Genomic DNA, 20,062 nt, shown 5'->3' on the forward strand with positions numbered 1-20,062 from the left:
CGACGTCACAGGAAGTGGGGCCCACGCAGCGTGTCAGGGGCGGAAGTGAGCGTTGCCGGGGCGCGGCCGTGGGGGAGCGTGTCCCGCCGAGGTAGGCCGGGCGTCCGCGGGCGGCGGGCGGCGGGCGGCGGGCGGGGCGGGCGTGGGGCCTCGCGGCGCCGAGGCCGCCGGGCTGGAAGTGGGCGGCCGCGGAGCCCTGCTCTGGCTCCCGCTCCGAGGAGGAAGCGCGGCTGCTTCCCGAGGGCCCGCTCCGTGGGGACCGACCCGGCGCCGGCCGCCGGGCGGGGACAGGTCGGGGCCGCGGCCCGCCGTGGGCGCGGCGGAGGGGCCGGGAGCGTCCTCCGGCCCAGGCCCGGCGGGCGGGCGGCGCCGACCGTCCCTCCGAGCGGCCCAAGCTGCGCAGCGGGGCCGCTGCCGCCTCCTCGCGGGCTGCGCGTAGGCCGTTGGCGGAGCGCCCGGCGCGGAGGTGTGTGAACGTCGTCGGACGCGGCCTGCGGCCCCGGAGGGACGCGAACGCCCGCCCCCCGGAAGCGCGGCCGCGTGCGTCCGCCGAGGTTCCGGGCCGCCACGTCACAGCGGGGGGCGGGGCCGGGGGGGGGGGGTGCTGCGGGGAGGCCCAGCGCGCCTGCGCGGCGGGGGCGGCGGCTCCACGGGAGCTTAGCTCCTCCCCCTAAGTATTACGTCGGCGCAGCGTGGAATGGGGATCTTTGGTACTAGCGGACTCCAGCTGCCGAGGCCTCCCTAAACTGGGCGGTTCCTTTTGCTTTCCCCCCCCTTTTTTTTTTTCCTTTTGCTTTTTAATCAAGATTTTCATGCATTGGGCAGCCCGGGGGGCGCAGCGTTTTGGCGCCGCCTTCAGCCCAGGGCATGATCCTGGAGACCCGGGATCGAGGCCCGCATCAGGCTCCCTGCGTGGAGCCTGCTTCTCCCTCTGCCTGGGTCTCCGCCTTGCTCGCTCTCTCTGTCTCTCATGAATAAATAAAATCTTTTTTTTTTTTTTTAATTTTTTTCATGTATTTAGAGGGAGAGAGAGAGGAGGGAGACCCCCGCCGGAGCAGGGAGCAGGATCTGGGTGGGGGGAGCGATCTCTGCCAGGACCCTGGGATCATGACCTAAGCCAAAGGCAGATGCTTAACTGACTGAGCCACGCAGGCTCCTCTGAGATGGACGGTTCTTTTTTCTTTTTTTTTTTTTTTAAGATTTATTTATTTATTTATGATAGACATAGAGAGAGGGAGGCAGAGACACAGGAGGAGGGAGAAGCAGGCTCCATGCAGGGGCCGGATGTGGGACTCAATCCCAGGACTCCAGGATCACGTCCCAGGCAGAAGGCAGGTGCTAAACCGCTGAGCCCCCCAGGGATCCCCGAGATGGACAGTTAAGTCCTGACACTCAGGAGGCTTCCCTCCGTGCAGAGGGGAAATAAGTCCTCACTGGAGAGATTAACCAAGTCTGCCCGTTTCCGTATAGGGGATTGGTGGAGGAGAGGGGAGGCGAAGCCCCGCTGGACTGGGGGTCATGCTTCTTGATCATGTTCAGAAAAGTCATGGAAATAGTAAACTAGGGGCGCTGGGTGGCCCAATCGGTAGGGCGTGGGCCCTCAGCTCAGGTCGTCATCTCTGGGTCCCGGGCGGAGGCTGTCATCAGGCCCCCTGCTCAGCGGGCAGTCTGCTGCCCCCTCCCCCCTGCTCATGCTCTGTCTTTCTGTCTCAAATAAATATAATCTTTAAAAAGAAACCGTAAGTTAGAATGTCTCTGGGCTTACTAGATGGATTAAGCGCATACTGGTGGACCTAGACGTCCAGCCTTCCCAGGTCCCAGGGAGAACAAGACTGGCAGCCCACCCATCCTGTATTTTTAGGAACTTGAGAATAAAGCTTTAAGATAATACCCTATTCCTAGGTTTATCCGAAAGTTTAAATGGTAGTATTCTCGTGATCTTAACGTGCCGCCTTTACTGTTAAATAGTATGGAACCCTAATGCATGGTAAACAGTGACAGGTTGTTGTCATGGCGCTTAGAGTATCTCTAAACTTGAAGACAGTTTAAATTACTGGTCATATTTGGTTTTTCTTACCTGCCAGCCTTAGAATTTGTTCCAAGAGTGTGTGTCAGACAATGATGTTAAAATGCTTCAACGTTGTAAAGAATGCTTTAAAGGAGAGAAAACACTTAGGGGAGGGGAACACTCAGGGTTTCTTATATTGAGCTTGGGTAGCTTCAATTCCAGTTTGACTCCACTTTTTAGAACTTCTTTGGTACATTTCACTTTTCTGATTACCTGAAACACTGCTCTTTTTTCCCCCCCTCAGCACTTGGATTCAGCTCCTTCGTTTCCAACATGGAAGAAACTTACAGTATGTACTTCTTATTGCTTTTAGAGAATAAGTTAAATTTCTTGCGTTAAAAAAAAAAAAATCCTTACACATAGACTTATGTCTCATGAGACTTTTAGCGTATTGGGAAAGATTCACATTTCTCCCTTAAGTCCCTACTCTAAGTGGTAGTAGAGAAGTACCCAAATTTGAAATAAGATACTTGAAATTGATCCAGCTTTAGAAAAACTGCAGTTGGGGCAGCTGTGTTAAACTATAATTTTATTAAGTGAAACTTTATAATTTCTCAGGACTTTCGTTTCTCCTATTAAGGACGAGGGGATAGTAACCTCTGTTTTCTTTCTGTTTGAGGACATTATGATAATCATAGTAATGCTGATGTTCATGGAGTTTTGGGGATTAAAGAAATCCTAGGAAGAATTGTTATTTCTCAAGTGACTCAGGAACCTTAGATGGCCCGAAAAGTCAGAAGGGAACTAGCATCTAGAATCATAGAGGAATCAAATGTAGGAATAAAAGCTGAAAAAATATTTCATTTAACATTTGTATTTTACATCTGGGAAAATAAAACCTGGATTAACTGGTATGCCCAAGGTTACATAGTGAGGGACGGAGTCATATGTTGTTCATATGTAACACATACTTGATACCATAGGCACTATCTTTTCTAGGCCCTGAGTTTAAGGAACATCTGCATGAATAGATGGGTAACAGTCGTCAGCAGGGCCTATTTTCTTACTTTGCTGTATTGTTGAGTCTTTTTGAAATTAATAAGTTACAACCAAAGGATATTTTTTAGTTCCATTCTACTTTCAAGGAAGAGTCCAAAGGAATCTTTCTCATCAATATATAGAAACTACATGGAAATAGTCTTTATTAAATATCTACATCAGAGGTTCTCAAGCTTTAGCGTGCAGCAGGATCACCCAGGGAGTTTGTTAAAACTAAGGTTGCTGGTCTTACCCCTAGAATTTCTTTTCTGTTTGTCTGGTTTTGGGGTTTTTCTGGTGGGGGATTGTGTGTTTACTCCCAGAATTTCTGATTCAGTAGGTCTGCAACCCAAGAATTTGAAATTCTAACACATTCTCAAGTGAGGCTGCTGATCTGAGGACCACACTTTGAGAATCCTTGATCTGAAAGAAGGTTGATTCTCCTTGGTCTTCCTTAGGGCTCTCTCTCCAACCCCTCTAATTTTTCTTAAAATTTTTTAATGTATACCTGGAATTCCCTGTGAGATAGGTAGATTTATATTTATTCTTGAAAGCTTACCCTCTCTCTTAAATTAGAAAGCAACAACTCCCCTTTATGCCTTTCACTCTTTTCTGTTTCAGCTGTAGTTTTTTCCTTAGAAAAATATCACCTGTTCTCAGAAGTTCTCAGAAGTTCTCAGAAATGCACAATCTCAGGGCCCCATCCCAGACCCACTAAATCAGAATCTGCATTTTAATACAGTCCGCAAGTGATTTAACACTGCTTTAGAATATGCTTGACCCTTTTCCAAAATTGACCTTGAACTCTGACCTTAATCTGATAGATTCCTGAAGATCTCCAGCTTCTGTTTTGGGGCTGTACCTCTTAACTGATGATACTTTTGTCTGGTCAAGTTCCCTATTTCTGTGAAGTTTCCTCTATTTCTCACCATGGGTTTCAGGCCCTAAGCATCAGGAACATGTGAATCTATGCTTTTGGAGACAGCTTGTCCACAGGGCTTATGCTGTTTTCCAAGTTGTTATATTCCCAAAAAAGCCAAAATAGAATTTTTGATGAGTAGGTTGATAGTGTTTATCACAAGTATAAAGTATTTGTTACTTTAAATGCACGTGTACCTCAACGTAGCACTCTAAGGTATCTGCCCAAGAGAAATACTCCTAGTACACAAGTATGTACCAGATTGTTAGTCACAGCATTCTATATAATAGTAAAAAACTGTAAACGACCTAAATGTCCATCGGTAAGAGAACTAATTAAGAATGTCTGGCACAGGGCAGCCTGGGTGGCTCAGCGGTTTAGCGCCACCTTCAGTCCAGGGCGTGATCCTGGAGTCCCGGGATCGAGTCCCACATCAGGCTCCCTGCATGGAACCTGCTTCTCCCTCTGCCTGTGTCTCTGCCCACACACACAACCCGCCCCCCGCGTCTCTCATGAATAAATAAGTTCTTAAAAAAAATCTCTGGCACAGGGACACCTCAGTGGCTCAGTGGTTGAGCATCTGCCTTCGGCTCAGAGCATGAACAAGTCCCCCAAATCCTGCATCAGGCTCCCTACAGGGAGCTTGCTTCTCCCTCTGCCTATATCTCTGCCTCTCTCTGTATCTCTCATGAATAAATAAAATCTTTATTAAGAAAAAAAAAATCTATGGCACATCCCTATGCAGCACTGATATATTCCTGTTTGGGCTTGGTTTGGGGTTTTTGTTGTTGTTGTTTTTAATATTCCTTATATATACTGACATAGAAGGAGCTCCAAGATCTATGAAGTTAAAAAGCGGTGGAGGGGGTGGAGGTGGAGGGATTGCACCTGGCTGGCTCAGTTGGAAGAGCGTGTAACTCGATCTCAGGGTCATGAGCTTAAGCCCTACATTGTGAGCAGAGATTACTAAAAAGTATAAATAAAAACAAAGAAAAAGCAAAACGCATACAGGAAATCCTGTCACATGCTACAATATGGATGACCCTTGAGAACATTATGCTAAATGAAATAAGTCAGTCAAAAAGAGATACCCTATGATTTTACTTATATGAAGTATCTGGAATAGTCAGATTCATAAAAACAAGGAGTAGAATTAGTGGTTGCCAGGGATTGGGGAGAGAAGAGAATGGGGAATTGTTGCTTAATAGGTATTGAGATTCAGTTTTGCAAGGTGAAAAATTCTGGAAACTGGTTGCATAACAATGTGAATATACTTAACACTATCAAACTATACACTAAAAATTGGTTAAGATGGTAAATTTTATGTTGTATATATTTTTACCATCATTAAAATTTTTTAAATCAAAAGTAAAATAAAATTTTTGAAATCTAGAAAACCAGGTTAGAGTGAACCCAAGTTACCGGAGGCCAGGAGTTAAAGCATTATGGTAGGAAGCCGTGGTAATCAACTCTGGGGTATGTCCCCGTGTGGGCAGTGTACTGTGTATGAATCACAAGGCATGTCCAGTCTGTCAGCTACTGACACGGCCTAACACTTGCTCATGATGGGATGGATTAAATGAAGGGAAACTAATAAGAATTTTATCTGTAAACTCTCCCTGGGTATCCTGAAGCTTCAGAAATCTGAAAAGATTGCTGGTCAGGATGCGCCTGGTTGGCATAATAAACCTTCCTGTCCTCTAAGACTTTTCCTTCCTCTTCATGCTGTCCTTCAGGTCACCTTTCTGGCTCATTTGCATCACCATCATGGTTAGCAATTTATTCCATGTTTACCACTCTTCCAGGGAAACTGTCTGTTTCAATTCCCCACTGGCTTCTGGTTTTCATAGCAATCTCCTGGTTTATAAGCTCCTTATCAAACGTGAATTGTTTATCCTATTTCACTTTTATCATTGCCTTCAGTGGTGGCAACAGCATTTTATTAGGTTGCCTCTTGTCCTCATACTCAGAATGTGCTTAACCATTTAATTTCCCTTCCTTAATCAAGCTCACTAAAATTTGTAAAGCCGACAGGCAGCTTTACACCTTTAGAGAAACTAATTTAGTAGCTATAGGGTTGAATCCTGAAAGTATAATGTCCTAAGGGAAGTTTTAAATAGCATAATCTAGGTTAGGGGCTTGCTTTCACAGGGCAGTTCTATATGTCTGCAGTTGTCTTAAACTTAGGACGTTCTGTTTTTGCAGATTATTTTTTTATCTGCCCAATTCAATCATCACTAGATTAAAGAATTCTCTGGTTTTTCCTCATCTGTGTTCCAAACTGTGAAAAGTAATACCACCTATCTGACAAAGGTATTGGTTTCTTTTGGGAGGTACCTAGAGTAGCCAGGATCAGGAACTACTGACTTTAGTAGTAAGTAAAAGCAGTCAGACAAAAAAAATCATCTATCAAGCCGCCATAGAACTTATAACTGATTTAGAGCAGAGCTTATGAACTTTTTTCATGTCATAAAATACTAATAAATAGGCAGGAATGCTGGCAAAGAGGATTAATTACCCTCAACTTGCCCTAGAAGTGACTGGTGAAGGGTAAGATAAGGATAACCTTGAATTAGCAACTTCTAGGGGCACCTGGGTGGCTCAGGGGTTGAGTGTCTGCCTTTGGCTCAGGGAGTCCTGGGATCGAGTCCCGCATCGGGCTCCCTGCATGGAGCCTGCTTCTCCCTCTGCCTGTGTCTCTACCTCTCTCTCTCTCTCTCTCTCTGTGTGTGTGTGTGTGTGTCTCATGAAGAAATAAATAAAATCTTTAAAAAAAGAGAAGAAGAAAAAGAATTAGCAGTTCTAGAAGGGAAAAGGATATCATTTCATTTAACTTTATTGTTGTTTTCATTGATTACCCCTAGTATAAAACAACTCTGTGCACAACCAAATACGAACTAAGATCCTATCCCGTGATAGCTTGTTTTGCTGTACTTAGGAAGATTTGGTGGTAATACAGTTTTATCTTCTCAGAGTTACATTTCCATGTTTAAATGTTTAGTCATCCTTTTTTAAGTTCCAACTTGTTGTTAGACTGTCTTTTCTATTCTTACAGAGTCTGTTGAAAAATCCAGTATGCCTGGAATACTGTAGTTTTACAAAGGCTTAAAGCTTAAGCTTCATGTTTATCCTACCTTTCTCTCTTTCAGTTGATTCTCTGGACCCTGAAAAGCTATTACAATGCCCCTATGATAAAAACCACCAGATCAGGGCCTGCAGGTTTCCTTATCATCTTATCAAGTGCAGAAAGGTAAGGCATTATTTTCATGATTTACCTTGTAATGACCTCTTGAGACTTTTAAAAAGTCAAATTTTGTAACTATCATATAATTTTAGCAAAAAATGTTTTGATTTAATGCCAGACTTGTTTTAGGAATCTACATTTGTGTTAAATACCAACATTCATAGAAAGGCGTTTATTTCTTGGGTACATAAGTTTTTTCTTGTTTTCATGTTTTTCTCCCTAGTGACAAAGTGCCCTCTATATACTCTTCTCCTTGTAAAACAGAGAAAACACTAATTTTTGTTAACAATAAGAAATCCCTCTTGCCGTGTGAATTTGATGTGTTCGTTGTCCTAATATAGATTGAGTGCCACAATACACTTATTTCTGATTTCTTTTTGTTTGGAATTTTAGAGAAATTGAACAGCTAGAGGTTAGCCTAAGAAAAGATAATTCCTATAAATAACTTTCTCCAAGTTTCAGTCTTTGAAGCATCTTTGAGAGGGGGAAAAAAGAACTGATAAAATTTTTTTCTCTGGTCACTCTTTTGTAGTCTTAGCTGATACAAACTACTTTAATGCTGGCATACTAATTGAAGCATTTTGAAGGGATTGTTAGAATACGGATGTTGGATCAAAGGCCAGAAGTCTGCGGGGATTTATGCTTGGACAGCATTTTTGGTATTTAATCCAAACTTCATACGATTCATGTATGCATTAGCATCCTTTAAAGGGCGTTTCTCTTGCAATCCTAATGACATGATTATCATGCCATTGTTGATCATTTCTCCAGCTCTTTACAGTCTCTAGAATAGGGGCCCCTGGGTGGCTCAGTCTGTTGAGCGTCTCCCTTCGGCTCAGGTCACGATCCTGGGGTCCTAGGATGGAGCCCCGGGTCCCTAATGAGCAGGGAACCTGTTTCTCCCTCTCCTTCTGCATCCCCACCCCCCCCCGGCTCCTGCTCACTCACTCGCTCTCGCAAATAAATAAAATCTTAAAAATAAAACTGTAGAGCAAAGATCACTTAAAGTTCAACCTGGATAATGTGGACCAGCAGATACCACCATGACTTCCTTCCTTAAGCTTGCAAACATGTCCCAAGGATAAAGGTTGGGAAGCCAAGCAATAAAAAGGCATTGTCTTCAACTCTCCTGTTTGTTTGTTCATTTGTTTTTTGAGAGCGAGCATTCGCACACGGGGCGGGGGGGGGGGGGGGGCAGAGGAGAGAGAGAATCTTAAGCAGTCTCCCACCCAGTTCAGAGCCCCACCCAGGGCTCCATCTCATGACCCCAAGATCATGACCCGAGCCAAAATCAAGAGTCAGACACTTAATCAACTGAGACACCCAGGCGTCCCTTTAACTCCCCTCTTCTAACGCCCTTAATCTTCAACCACAAAAATCTTTGCATTGGAATGCTCAGTATCCCTTATGAAAATCATGGAGATAACTGCCCTCACAATTTTCTTCATCCTGTTTTTATCTAGCGTCCTCCCACCTCACATTATTTTTACTTTTTTGAGTATCATTTGTGATACATGTTTTGCTTCTCCTAATCAGTTTTTTGATTGCTAATATGCTTACTGTAGGACTTGGATGATATTAAACAGTTCAGTTTTTTTGTTTTGTTTTAAAATAAGGACTTGATCAGCAGACTCGACTCTCTCATTTAGGCTTTTCCTTAGTAAAATAGCTGAAATAAAGGTCAAATTGTTCACAGCCTCATTTCAGGCATCGTTACTTTAAATAAGCGTTCCTGTGTTAATCCGAAAAATCATTGGTCTGCTGCTTCTGCAGCTCCCTCCCCACAGCTGTTTTCCAGCACTATTGTATGGCAATAGCAGGGGCACTACTGCAATGCAGACTAAGAATATGTTTTCATTTTACTGTTTCCTGAATATCACCCTCCAGAGACAGCCAGAGAGCTCCACCATTACAGGCTGTGCTGCCAAGAGTCTTGGGACCCTGAGAAATATGCTTCAAATACCCAATCCTAGCGGCGTCTGGGGGGCTTAGTCGGCTAGGCAGTCGATTAAGCATCTGCCTTCAACTCAGGTCATGATCCCACGGTCCTGGGATCGAACCCATGGTGAGCTCCCTGCTCATCGGGGAACCTGCTCCCTGTGCCCACCCCCCACCCCCATTCATGCTCCCTCGCTGGCTCTCTCACTGTCCCTCAAATAAAATTTTAAAAAACAAATGAAACAAATACCCAGTGCTGAATTCACTGTTTACTCCCATATAAGCCACTGTAAACCCAGTACCTGCGTTGTCACTCTCTAAGATCATAAGAAAGAAGCTTACGTTTTGATGATTTTGAGGTCATCTGTACAGTCTGTATGAGTGAGAAATAAGTTCCCTCTTAATTTTCTACCATGAGCTCAACCACCTTAGTTAAGCCACAAGTGTATTGGGAGATTTTAGAGGAGCCATTTACAGCATAAGGCTAAGCCACTCCCTTTGAATCTGAAGAGATCCAGAGAATTGACAGACCCGTTAATGTTTGTTCCACAGAATCATCCTGATGTCGCAAACAAATTGGCTACTTGTCCCTTCAATGCTCGCCACCAGGTTCCTCGGGCCGAAATCAGTCATCATATCTCAAGCTGTGATGATAAAAGTTGTATTGAGCAGGATGTTGGTAAGACTAGCTGAAATGTGTCAGTCCTGGAGGTTAGCTCCTTCAGATTTGTATTGTGCTCCGTTGTCCCCTTGATTTTTGGCTTTCATCATTTCAGAAGAATAGTACCTTTCTGCCCTTGAGTTTTTTATCTCCTCAATAAAAGGTTGTCAGGCTGTGTTTATCAGACTGTTTTCTCTTCTGAACAACCTGATCCATTTTACCAATAATTCATCTAAAAATAAAAATCTTTTTATTGCCAAAAATATGGTAACCCACTTTGTTTTTGCTTCTTTTTCTTCCGTCAGCAAGGGGATAAGACCTCTGTTGAGCTATGAATGGCATGCGTTTTTCAGAAGCAAAGACCTATTAGGCTACCCTGAAACCTTTTAAGCCACTTAAACCACTTGATGGTATCCCCTTCTTACAACAGAATCTTTATCATCTTGCAGTCAACCAAACCAGGAACCTTGGACAAGAGACTCTGGCTGAGAGCACATGGCAGTGCCCTCCTTGCGATGAAGACTGGGATAAAGGTGAAGTGTCTCTACCTCTTTTTATTCAGTGTCTAAACCTCAGGTCATTTGCTATAGACAGAAGGAAGATTTTTCTTTTTTATGAGCATACCATGTTGTTCAGAATGCCTTATTTTTATTGGATCCCCAAACGAGCCCATTTGTATCGCTGTGCAGACACGTGGAACGGCCTATCCCTCTTGATTGGAAAAAGCACTTCTTTACGTCTGTTTTTTTACCATAAATTGTGTCGTGCCATCTGTGTTTGGTTGTTACTAGGCACGTTTATTATTATTTATGTTGCTTGCATTTATATCCTTCAATTAAATCCTTCTGTGTCACTTAGGCAGGGTACTTGATCAATTTTTACTCGCTTCTCTCAACTAGGGTGTATTATTTCCCACCTTACAGATTCAACTAGCATAAACCGCTGTTTTACCTAGGAGTGCCACAAACTCTGTTTTCCTTTCTTTGGCAGATCTGTGGGAACAGACCAGCACCCCATTTGTCTGGGGCACAGCCAACTACTGTGGCAACAACAGGTAAATGGAATGGTCTCATTCCCAGCACTGCCTCCCAAAATCCCAAGTGCTTTGTAACCAAAAGAAGCCACCAAAGGATGATTTTATGTCTTTCCTTAATGATGTTACTTGGTGGTAACTTAGTCTAGAAAGTTTTAATGGGTTATTTTCCTTACTTATTCCTCAAATCATTAAAAAAGGTCACATGCTTTGTGTTAATTGCTGTGGGAACACAAAAATACGAGCTTATAGTCTAGCAAGGGGGACAGTGGTACCCAACATTCTTATGTCTAAGTTGGGGTTTTTTGCTAACTTGGCATTATTTTAAGACTTTGGAAAAATTCTCTAGCTACACCATATGGATCACTTTTACTCTGGGTAATTAATGTCTAAGGGAAAAATAATCTTTCAAGTTCTTGATTTGAAATTGGGCAAGCCTGGGATGCCCGGGTGGCTCAGCGGTTGAGCGCCTGCCTTGAGCTTAGGGCGTGATCCTGGAGTCCCGGGATGGAGTCCCACATCTGGAGCCTGCTTCTCCCTCTGCCTGTGTCTCTGCCTCTCTCCCTCTCTCTCTGTCTCTGTATGTTTCTTATGAATAACTAAATTAAAAAAAAAAAAGAAGAAGAAATTGGGCAAGCCAGAGTACCTACCTACTGGGTAGGAAAGAAAATTCATCTCTTTTCCACTGATTTTGGGTCTATTTGCATCTAAGTGTGGGGCTTGAACTCATAACCCTGAGATCAAAACCTGAGCTGAGATCAAGAGCCAAGACACCTGCTTAACCAACCGAGCCACTCAGGCACCTTGCTATCTAATTTAAATCTATGAGATTTCTCATTACTACTTCATCTTCAAACCTTAGAAGATCAAGTTTCAAATATTCAGAAATGAGAATGTTTATGGATTAGAAAATGAAGAAACAAGATGCTACACTTCATTTTTCCCCGAGTAGAATGCTTATCAATTTTTATTTCTTAGCTCCTAAGATAAGTTTTTCATTGTACGTGTACCTTATTTTGTTTGTACACTTAAATAGAAAAACTTAAAGATGAATTTTTAATGTTACAATTTTAATTTTACCTCAGTTCTGTGAGATTGGTTGCCTTTGGTTTGGTCACCTTGGCATTTTCTTTTACCTCTTACATTTATTGAGCGAGTTGATGAGCCTGTCATACAACTGAACAGTAGATGGCATTGCTGTTTATCTCAATTTCTGGTAAATGAAAATGGTTAGACCCATGTTAATGCTTGTACAGAAAAGGGAGCTTTTCAGAGAAGTAGTAATCATTCTAATTGTGTTTACATTTCAGAATGTAGTTTGCTGTTTTCCCCCAAATTACAAAAAATGCATTTTGATGGTCTTGTGTGTGCCTGCCTGAAGACTACAGATATGCTGGCATAAGCAAATTTGTCTTTATTTTTGCAGCCCTGCAAGCAACGTAGTCATGGAACATAAGAGTAACCTGGCTTCAGGCATGCGTGTTCCCAAGTCTCTGCCGTATGTCCTGCCATGGAAAAACAGTAAGCAAGATACAGGCGAAATGCTTTTACTCCTCATTGTGCTAAATGCAGTTGGTCTTGATAACTCAAAGACATACTCAGTGGGCACTCGTCTCACTCACGTGACCCTGAGAACAAGTGCCTCCTTGGATTTTGCATTCTTAGCACCTCACTCACTTCACTCCAGTCTCGGCCCTGGTTAGTAAGAGGAAATTATGAGTAGGAAAATACAAGACTGCAGAAACCAAAAGAATATTTTCAAGTTGGGGTGACCACTGACATCAAATACCTTGGGTAACGTTGAGGACCAGTGAAAAGCCTACTGATTTGGGGTAGGAGGAAGAGTCATCCCTGATGCTCAAGGCATAATACCAGTAGAAATTGGATTGCAGAGACTTAAAAGGAAATGAGTAGAAAGAAAATGAAAGTAATAAGTAATAGGAACTAGCATAAGAATAGTATTCCGATGTCTTCCCTAGACCTCAGAGGCCGTGCCGACCAAGGAGGTACTAAATTCCTATATCACCCTGATAAATTCCCACATAGGGAACACCAAGATACTATCATTTTTATTTAATATAGACTCTCCTTAATGTTGCCCCCAAATTCAGATTCCCTTGATTTCAGTCTTTGCTACTGTTGGAGCTAATTTTTTAGGTGGTTAGAGGATTCCCTTTAAAACATTTCCCTTTGGATACTTGTATTTCCCAAAAAATGAGATCCCCAAATCATATGCCTAAAGGCTTGGTAGGCAATGTACTGTTCTTTTCCCAGGCTCTTGAGTAGAATCCAATCACTAATTTTAAATTCTTCCACGTCTGTATTGTAATTCAGTATACCCCAAGAAGAACTCATTTGTGTTCAGTAAAAATAGGGGAAGAAGTGATTTTCAATTGTCATGGTGTGTTTATTTTGAAATATTTCTACTCCGTAGATGGAAATGCACAGTAACGGAATATCTATCTCATCAAGTAAGTGTTTCAGTTTTATTTCACTATCTCTTCAGATGGTAGCAAGATTTGACTGGACATAAAGCAATTTGGGTCCAATTTTCTTTCAGATTAGGGTACCAAATTAAAGCTTTGTGCGTGCCTGTGTTTTTTAAGTATATAGCTTCTGTTATGGCTCTACACGCTAATGAATAGGCATTTACTGGTTAAATTAGAATTCTGTTAACATGCCAAGTTGCTTTCCTTAACGTTAGTACACATTGCCTTTTTCCTTTTCCCTTTTTTTTTTTTTTATCAAAGTTGCATTCTAGATCTATCATGCCTTTTTAATGGACTGAGATTAATCAGGCAGCTGTGCTTCACTGCTCTGCAATTCTTTCCCTGTGCAGTACGGTTTAACACTCATCAAAAAATTCATACTCTTTTTAATGAGCAGTTAAAAGTTTGGGGTCTCTAAGAAGCTTGCACTGTTGACATTATCTAAATATTTGAGTTAGCCAAGTCTCACAAAATTTATATGAAGAGACCAAAACCTCTTTGTTTTTACAAACAAAGCTTTTCCTTGAGGTAACCCTCTATACCTATGGCAGACCCAAAGTTGATGCTTCAAATGCTGTTTTGGCTGAGGTTGTCCAGCCGTATCGCTCCTGACAAAAGGAATATTATTAGGCCAGGAATGAGACCACATCCGCACTGTCTTGCCGATAGTAGGCCCTCTGTGAAAATTTATTTAATGAGTGAGTAATTGGCCTCTTGCCTTCCAGTTCATTCACTTCCCCTGCAGGGTGAAGCAGATGGATCTCCTGAGTTAGGATTCATTTACACCAAAACTGATATTTCTTCTAGTGAGCAGCAGAAAAATTCTAAAAGTAAACACCCCTTAGCTATGAACAATAATGTTTATGAGTTGCTTCTAGGTGCTAGCCATTGGTTTTGATGTCAGATTGTTAAATACATCTGGAAACCAGAAAACTGAATTTGGCCCCAGAAGGGAAAGAGATGCAAAAGCACTGGGGTGTGTCAGGAAAGCACACACCAACCTGGATGGATGGTGAACTGTGAATCCTTCTCTGACACACTGCACACAAGGTGCTTGGTTCGCGTAAAGTAGGGATTGCTACCTAATAAAAATGGTCTAGGGGCACCTGGCTGCTTTAGTCAGAAGAGCATGTGACTCAACGATCTCAGGGCCATGAGTTCAAGCCCCACCTTGGGTGTAGAGCTTACAGAGGGGAAAAAAAACGTTACTCTATGGGTGCCTGTGTGGCTCAGCCGGTTAAGGGGCCAGGTCTTGATTTTGGCTCAGGTCATGATCTCAGGATCCTGCAGTCAAGCCCTGCATCGGGGTCCCTGCTCAATAGGGAGTCTGCTTTCTTCTTCCGCCCCTCTCTCTGCTCACATGTGTGCACATGGTCTCTCTCTCTGTCTCAGAAATTTTTTTTAAAGATATATTTACTTATTCATGAGAGAGAGAGAGAGAGAAAGGCAGAGACACAGGCAGAGGGAGAAACAGTCTCCATGCAGGGAGCCTGATGTGGGACTCGATCCTGGACCCGGGATCATGCCCTGAGTCAAAGGCAGATGCTCAACTGCTGAGCCACCCAGGTGTCCCTCTCCCAAATTTTTTTTAAGATTTTATTTATTGAGAGACAGAGGCAGAGACACAAACAGAGGGAGAAGCAGGCTCCATGCAGGGAGCCCGATGTGGGACTCGATCCCAGAACGCCTGGATCACACCCGCTAAAGGCGGATGCTCAACCACTGAGCCACCCAGATGTCCCAAATAAATCTTTTCATTTATTTTTTTTTAAGTTCATTGGAAACGGAAGCATATTTGTGTTTTATTTCCCAGAAAGCTTAGACCATTTTTTTTTTTTAAGATTTTATTCATGAGAGAGAGAGAGACAGACATAGGGAGAAGGAGAAGCAGCCAAAGGCAGACGCTCAACGACTGAGCCACCCAGGCGTCCTCCAAATAAATCTTTTTAAAAAACAAGTTACTCTAAGGGGGCGCATGGATGGCTCAGTCAGTTAAGCAACTGACCTTGGCTCAGGGCATGATCCTGGGGTCTTGAGATCGAGTTCCACGTAGGGCTCTCTGCTCAGTGAGGAGCCTGCTTCTCTTCCTCTGCCTGCTGCTCCACCCATCTGTGCTCTGTCAAATAAATAAACAAAATCTTAAAAAACAAGGGGTGCATGGGTGGCTCAGTGGTTGAGCATCTGCCTTTGGCCCAGGGCGTGACCCCGGGGTCCTGGAATCAAGTCCCACATCGGGCTCCCTGCATGGAGCCTGCTTCTCCCTCTGCCTGTGTCTCTGTCTCTCTGTGTCTCTCATGAATAAATAAAATCTTTTAGAAAAAAACAAAAAACAAAAACAAACAGAAAAACCCAAGTTACTCTAAGGTAAGAGTCTAGGAGAAGCTTCTGTCTCTAACACCTAAGAGTAGACACTTTCTCTCCTTTGGAACTTCACTCTTCATGTATCAAACCCCATACGTGCTGAAAATGTATTTTTCTGTATGACCCCTGGGGGATCAGGAGAGAAAAACTATCCTAGGTTAGGTAACAATCTTTAAACGCCACAGACCTTTTTATCTCTTAATAAAAATAAAGCATCATTTTTTGAATGCCCGTTGTTGCAGAATTCTCTAGCTTCTTTGGAAAGATAGGAAAGAAATAGAAAGTAGGGCTTATTCTCTGAAGGAACTTCAGTGTGGGTGGAGATTTTTTCTTTTTTGAATGCACATACATGAACAGGGTTTGTTCACCTTGCACTTGATATGTTTTATCTCCGCGTGTTTTTATCAAAAATCCACTTTTTTACTAGATAAGTATCTCAAACCAGGTGATAGCACATTAATTTTTATTCCCCTAATGTATGTTTTAAGAGATCAGAAAATATTACTGAATTACTGACATATGACAGAGCATATGAGAAGAGAAAAAGATCAATGTAAGTTAATTGAAATTAATCCAGAACTGTCTGGAGGAGCCAGTCGTATGCATAGTCAGTTCTGATTTTCTTCTCACTTGTGAAACTCGACATGAGGAGTGTTCATTGATCTCTGTAGAATGTCTCTAATTCCATCAACAAGTTTCTGTGTGCTTCGTGGTACTGAGGGGCTGAGGGTCGGAGGCACCTGCTGTTCTAGATGAACAGCAGCACATTCTCCCCGCGGACCAGGAGCTGGTGCCCAGTTACGGTTGTGTGACCTGTTGTCAGATGTAGCTGCTGTTTTTATCACTGAAAGGAACTAAGAACTCTTCTTTTTCTCTCATTTCCTTACAGATGCCAGACCCTGGAAGAGTCTTGCTTCTTCCTGCTACCAGTGGGTTCTTCGGGGTGTTTTTCCTCCTAACCTAATTATAGAAAGATAAACTGTCTGTGACTTTCAAACTGACAAGTACCTTTTATTCTCCCCTCCCTGCTCTGAGTCTTCACGCATTTGATGCAAGAAAGAACCTCACGCCCAGAACTGTTTCAAATAAAGCATCCATGTAGATAGCTTGATAGTTTGGCTAAGTACCTGCAGCCCCAAGAGCAGAAATCACATCTCATTTCACATTAATGAAACATAATTATTTGAAGTTATCTCAAAAGGATCCAGCTAAAGCAGGCAAGAAACACAGGGGTTGGAAAAAGTAACTGTGTATTTGTGATCTCTGACACACGTAGCTCAGATTCTCTTTAGAATTTATAGGAATAGACCTTTTTTGATCAGTGCATCTCCTTGTCCAGAGTCTTTAAGATGTTGATAGCATTTAGATAGCAAAATACCCCATTGTTGTTTGGAGTCTTTAGGACATCTTGCTCCCTGAAAATTTCAACCTGGAGTAGGTTTCTTTTGTTTCTTTTCTCTCTCCCACATTCCAGCTAGAAATTATACCAGATGTCAAACCAGGTGTAGATTTTGTAGGAGTGAAGATGGGAGTGGAGGAGAGGAACAGCGTGTATGTGGAGAAGAGACAGGCTTTCCACCTATGTGTGAAATTTGATTAAGCCTCAAAGCTTGCATGTGTGATGGCCCTGCTGACTCTCCTGGAATGTATGTATAAAAGTTAGATCTGAAATACCCAAGGCTCTGGCTGTCCTAGCATTTTGTTGGCCCTTAAAGGAAACTTCATAATCTCCCAGCCCAGTTTTTTTATTTGGATTATCTGTGTAGTTTTTGAGTTTTTGTTGGTTGGTTTTTTCAGGTTTGGTTTGGTTTGGTCCTGAATCTGTCTGGCATGGATAGGGTTGGGGGATCTGGTATAGATAAGGACTAGGATGAAGCATTCTGAGAAGTAATTTCAAAAATGATCTATGTTGCATTTTGTGAGTAACAGATAAGGGAGAGTGGGCTCTGGTGGAATGCCTCCTTTCATGGTATTTACACAAAACAGGATTCTCCTGATAAAGCAGAGCTGTTTATTTAGTTGTAGTCCCTAAAAACAGGTTCAAGATAAGCCCCAGTACAGTGGCATCTCTGCCTCTAGCTGTGTGATCTTAAGTGAAGAACTAGACCATTTCCTCAGGAGAGGGTGATAATGTATGGAGGGGGAAGAAAACACCCATTATGCCACTAATTCTGGTTATTTGTTTATCGATCGATACCTCACAACAGCTTAAGGTTATTACTGGAAAATACAAAACCCTTTTGACTTCATTTGTTTAGGCAATGACAGAACAGAACAGTTAACACTACACGGGTAACCCGCGACTCCTGCCTGGTTCAGGGAAGGCAGGAAGGGTGCGGGTCTCATTGCAAAGGAGTAGCCGCTTGAATAGGCCTCAACAAAAGCATCAAATAGAAATCACAAAATCACAAAACCATCTGACCTTCTCGAATGTGAGTAGCGCTCCGTGCAGGAGAGTTCCTACCTGCATTGATGTTGTTGGCTCACAAAATAAACAATCCTGTGGTTTGTTCAGTAAACTAATGATAAAACCAGCCAATTTGGTCCAGGGGCTTTCAGAGACTGCTTGGGATGTTTATGGGGCCTAGAATTCTCTAGTCTGGATTTAGTTGGCTGGAGATTTTTGGAGATTCCCAAAAACTAGAATAAAGAACTGGCCGTTGGCACGTCTGTCAGAACGGGAGTGGAGCAGCTGACTTACCAGGGAGACCCTCTTTCTCAGAGGAGGCGCTTCCCGTGGAATGTGGACAGGTAAGCAGTGAATGTTCTGCCTTAATTTCAGTTAAAGGCAAGTGTTAGGGCTAAAGGTTAAATGCAGCGGTGGTTCAGAAGCTTGGCCCGGAGAGCCTGTAAGGCCTGCATTTCCGTCCTACCCAGGGCTTCCACCTCCACCCCAAAGAGAGGGTTTGCCTTCAGAGGATGGCCTTTCTCTGTAGGGGTTCTAGGAGGGCCATTGTGATTTGCAGATGTTCTCACCAGGAATAAACACAAGTAGGTAAAGACGGTGCTGAGCTCTCCTGGCAGCTGTACCTGAGCGAAAGGAGGAGAGTATCTGGAATCATGCGCTGCGGGTGCGGGTGCGGTAGGCTTTCCGTCGGGGCGGCGGTGGCTCCTTGTGTCAGTCTCTTAGAACCTATAGACGCGTGCCGCCTTTCTTGGGCTCCCAGGGTTTTTACCTGGCCCAGCTCATGCTAAGCTCCAAGGTGGGCAGAAAATGAGGAGGTGACTTATGCTTGTTACAACCAGTTTAAAAAAAAAAAAAAAAAAGTTTTGAAGAGGCAGGTCACAAAAATCAAGGGAATTTGTATTCTATAGTTTAAATGATTGAAGTAGGATGGGCCCTGGCGAGGAGACCTTGAAGAAAATAACTCGTTTTCTTCTGCCAATTCAGTGCGTAGAATAAGGAAAACTCTCTAAATACCATGAGAAAAATACTGTAGTGACCACTCATTCTTTTGATCACTGTGTTCCTGGTACCATTAAGGATTGGAACGTATTCACGTCCTCCTTTACAGTCATGGCCTCTCCAGAGGCCACTGAAGACACATTGACCTGTCACCCCATAGCCACAGTCTCAGGTGGTCTGTTCCCAGCCACACTGAGGCCTGATAGGTGCACACCTGTATGAAGAGGGCATCCGACCTGCACACGGCAATTCCACTGCCTGGTCCAACTCACGAAACTCATAAACTTTGTAACTAGTGAGACAAATGTGAAAGGTAAGGTTGTTTATAACTAGGAAAAACAGCATCCTGGGGCAGACAGTGACCCTGGAGAACAGCCTATGGTCAGCAGATTTGCATTTGTGTTTACCTTATTTAAAGACTGTTTTATATAAAAACTAAAATAGCATAAGAACCTTTGAGGAAACATGAAGAAGACAAAGTCGTTTTGTTTTTTTTTTTAAGACAAAGTCGTTTTATTTTATACATGTGGACACATTTTTATGTGGAGGAAATAAATCCAGGTTGTATGAAAAATTGCATATGAACCCAGCCATGCCTCTTCATTTTTATTAAAATACTTGTCATTGAAATAAATATGCTCTCCTAGTTCATCTGTTTCAGTTCTATTTTCTCAGTCTTGGGTTTCAGGTTTTTGTTGGGCACGGTCAGGGGCTTAGATTATTTAGCTCCTTGTGTTTTCTCTAGGGTGGAACTTTCTAGCAGAGGTGCAAATTGAAAGTGACGGAAAGTCTCCATCTTGAGATTAGAAGCTCCATTGAGAAACCCTTTTGTTGACTTGGAGATTTGAACGGAAGAGTCGGTGTTTTAGCTGTATGAATCCTTGAAAAATAAGCATTTATTATATGGTTCCACTAAACATGTATGTGACTTTGATGCCCGCCCGTCATATCTCAGATCCCCTTGG

General features: G+C 43.1%; 1 protein-coding gene across 1 annotated transcript; it reads left to right on the top strand.

The window, feature by feature from the left end:
- Nucleotides 1-10: 10 nt before the first annotated feature.
- Nucleotides 11-19,731, top strand: GTSF1 (gametocyte specific factor 1). The gene is made up of 9 exons (XM_072765151.1): nt 11-91; nt 2,313-2,357; nt 7,115-7,215; nt 9,700-9,826; nt 10,258-10,341; nt 10,799-10,862; nt 12,268-12,362; nt 13,276-13,312; nt 16,581-19,731. The coding sequence occupies exons 2-8, from the start codon at nt 2,342-2,344 to the stop codon at nt 13,290-13,292; spliced, it is 504 nt and encodes a 167-aa protein (XP_072621252.1). The 5' UTR covers nt 11-91; nt 2,313-2,341; the 3' UTR covers nt 13,293-13,312; nt 16,581-19,731.
- Nucleotides 19,732-20,062: the final 331 nt, after the last annotated feature.

Source organism: Vulpes vulpes, chromosome 8 (assembly GCF_048418805.1).
Source record: "Vulpes vulpes isolate BD-2025 chromosome 8, VulVul3, whole genome shotgun sequence".
Lineage (NCBI taxonomy): Eukaryota > Metazoa > Chordata > Mammalia > Carnivora > Canidae > Vulpes > Vulpes vulpes.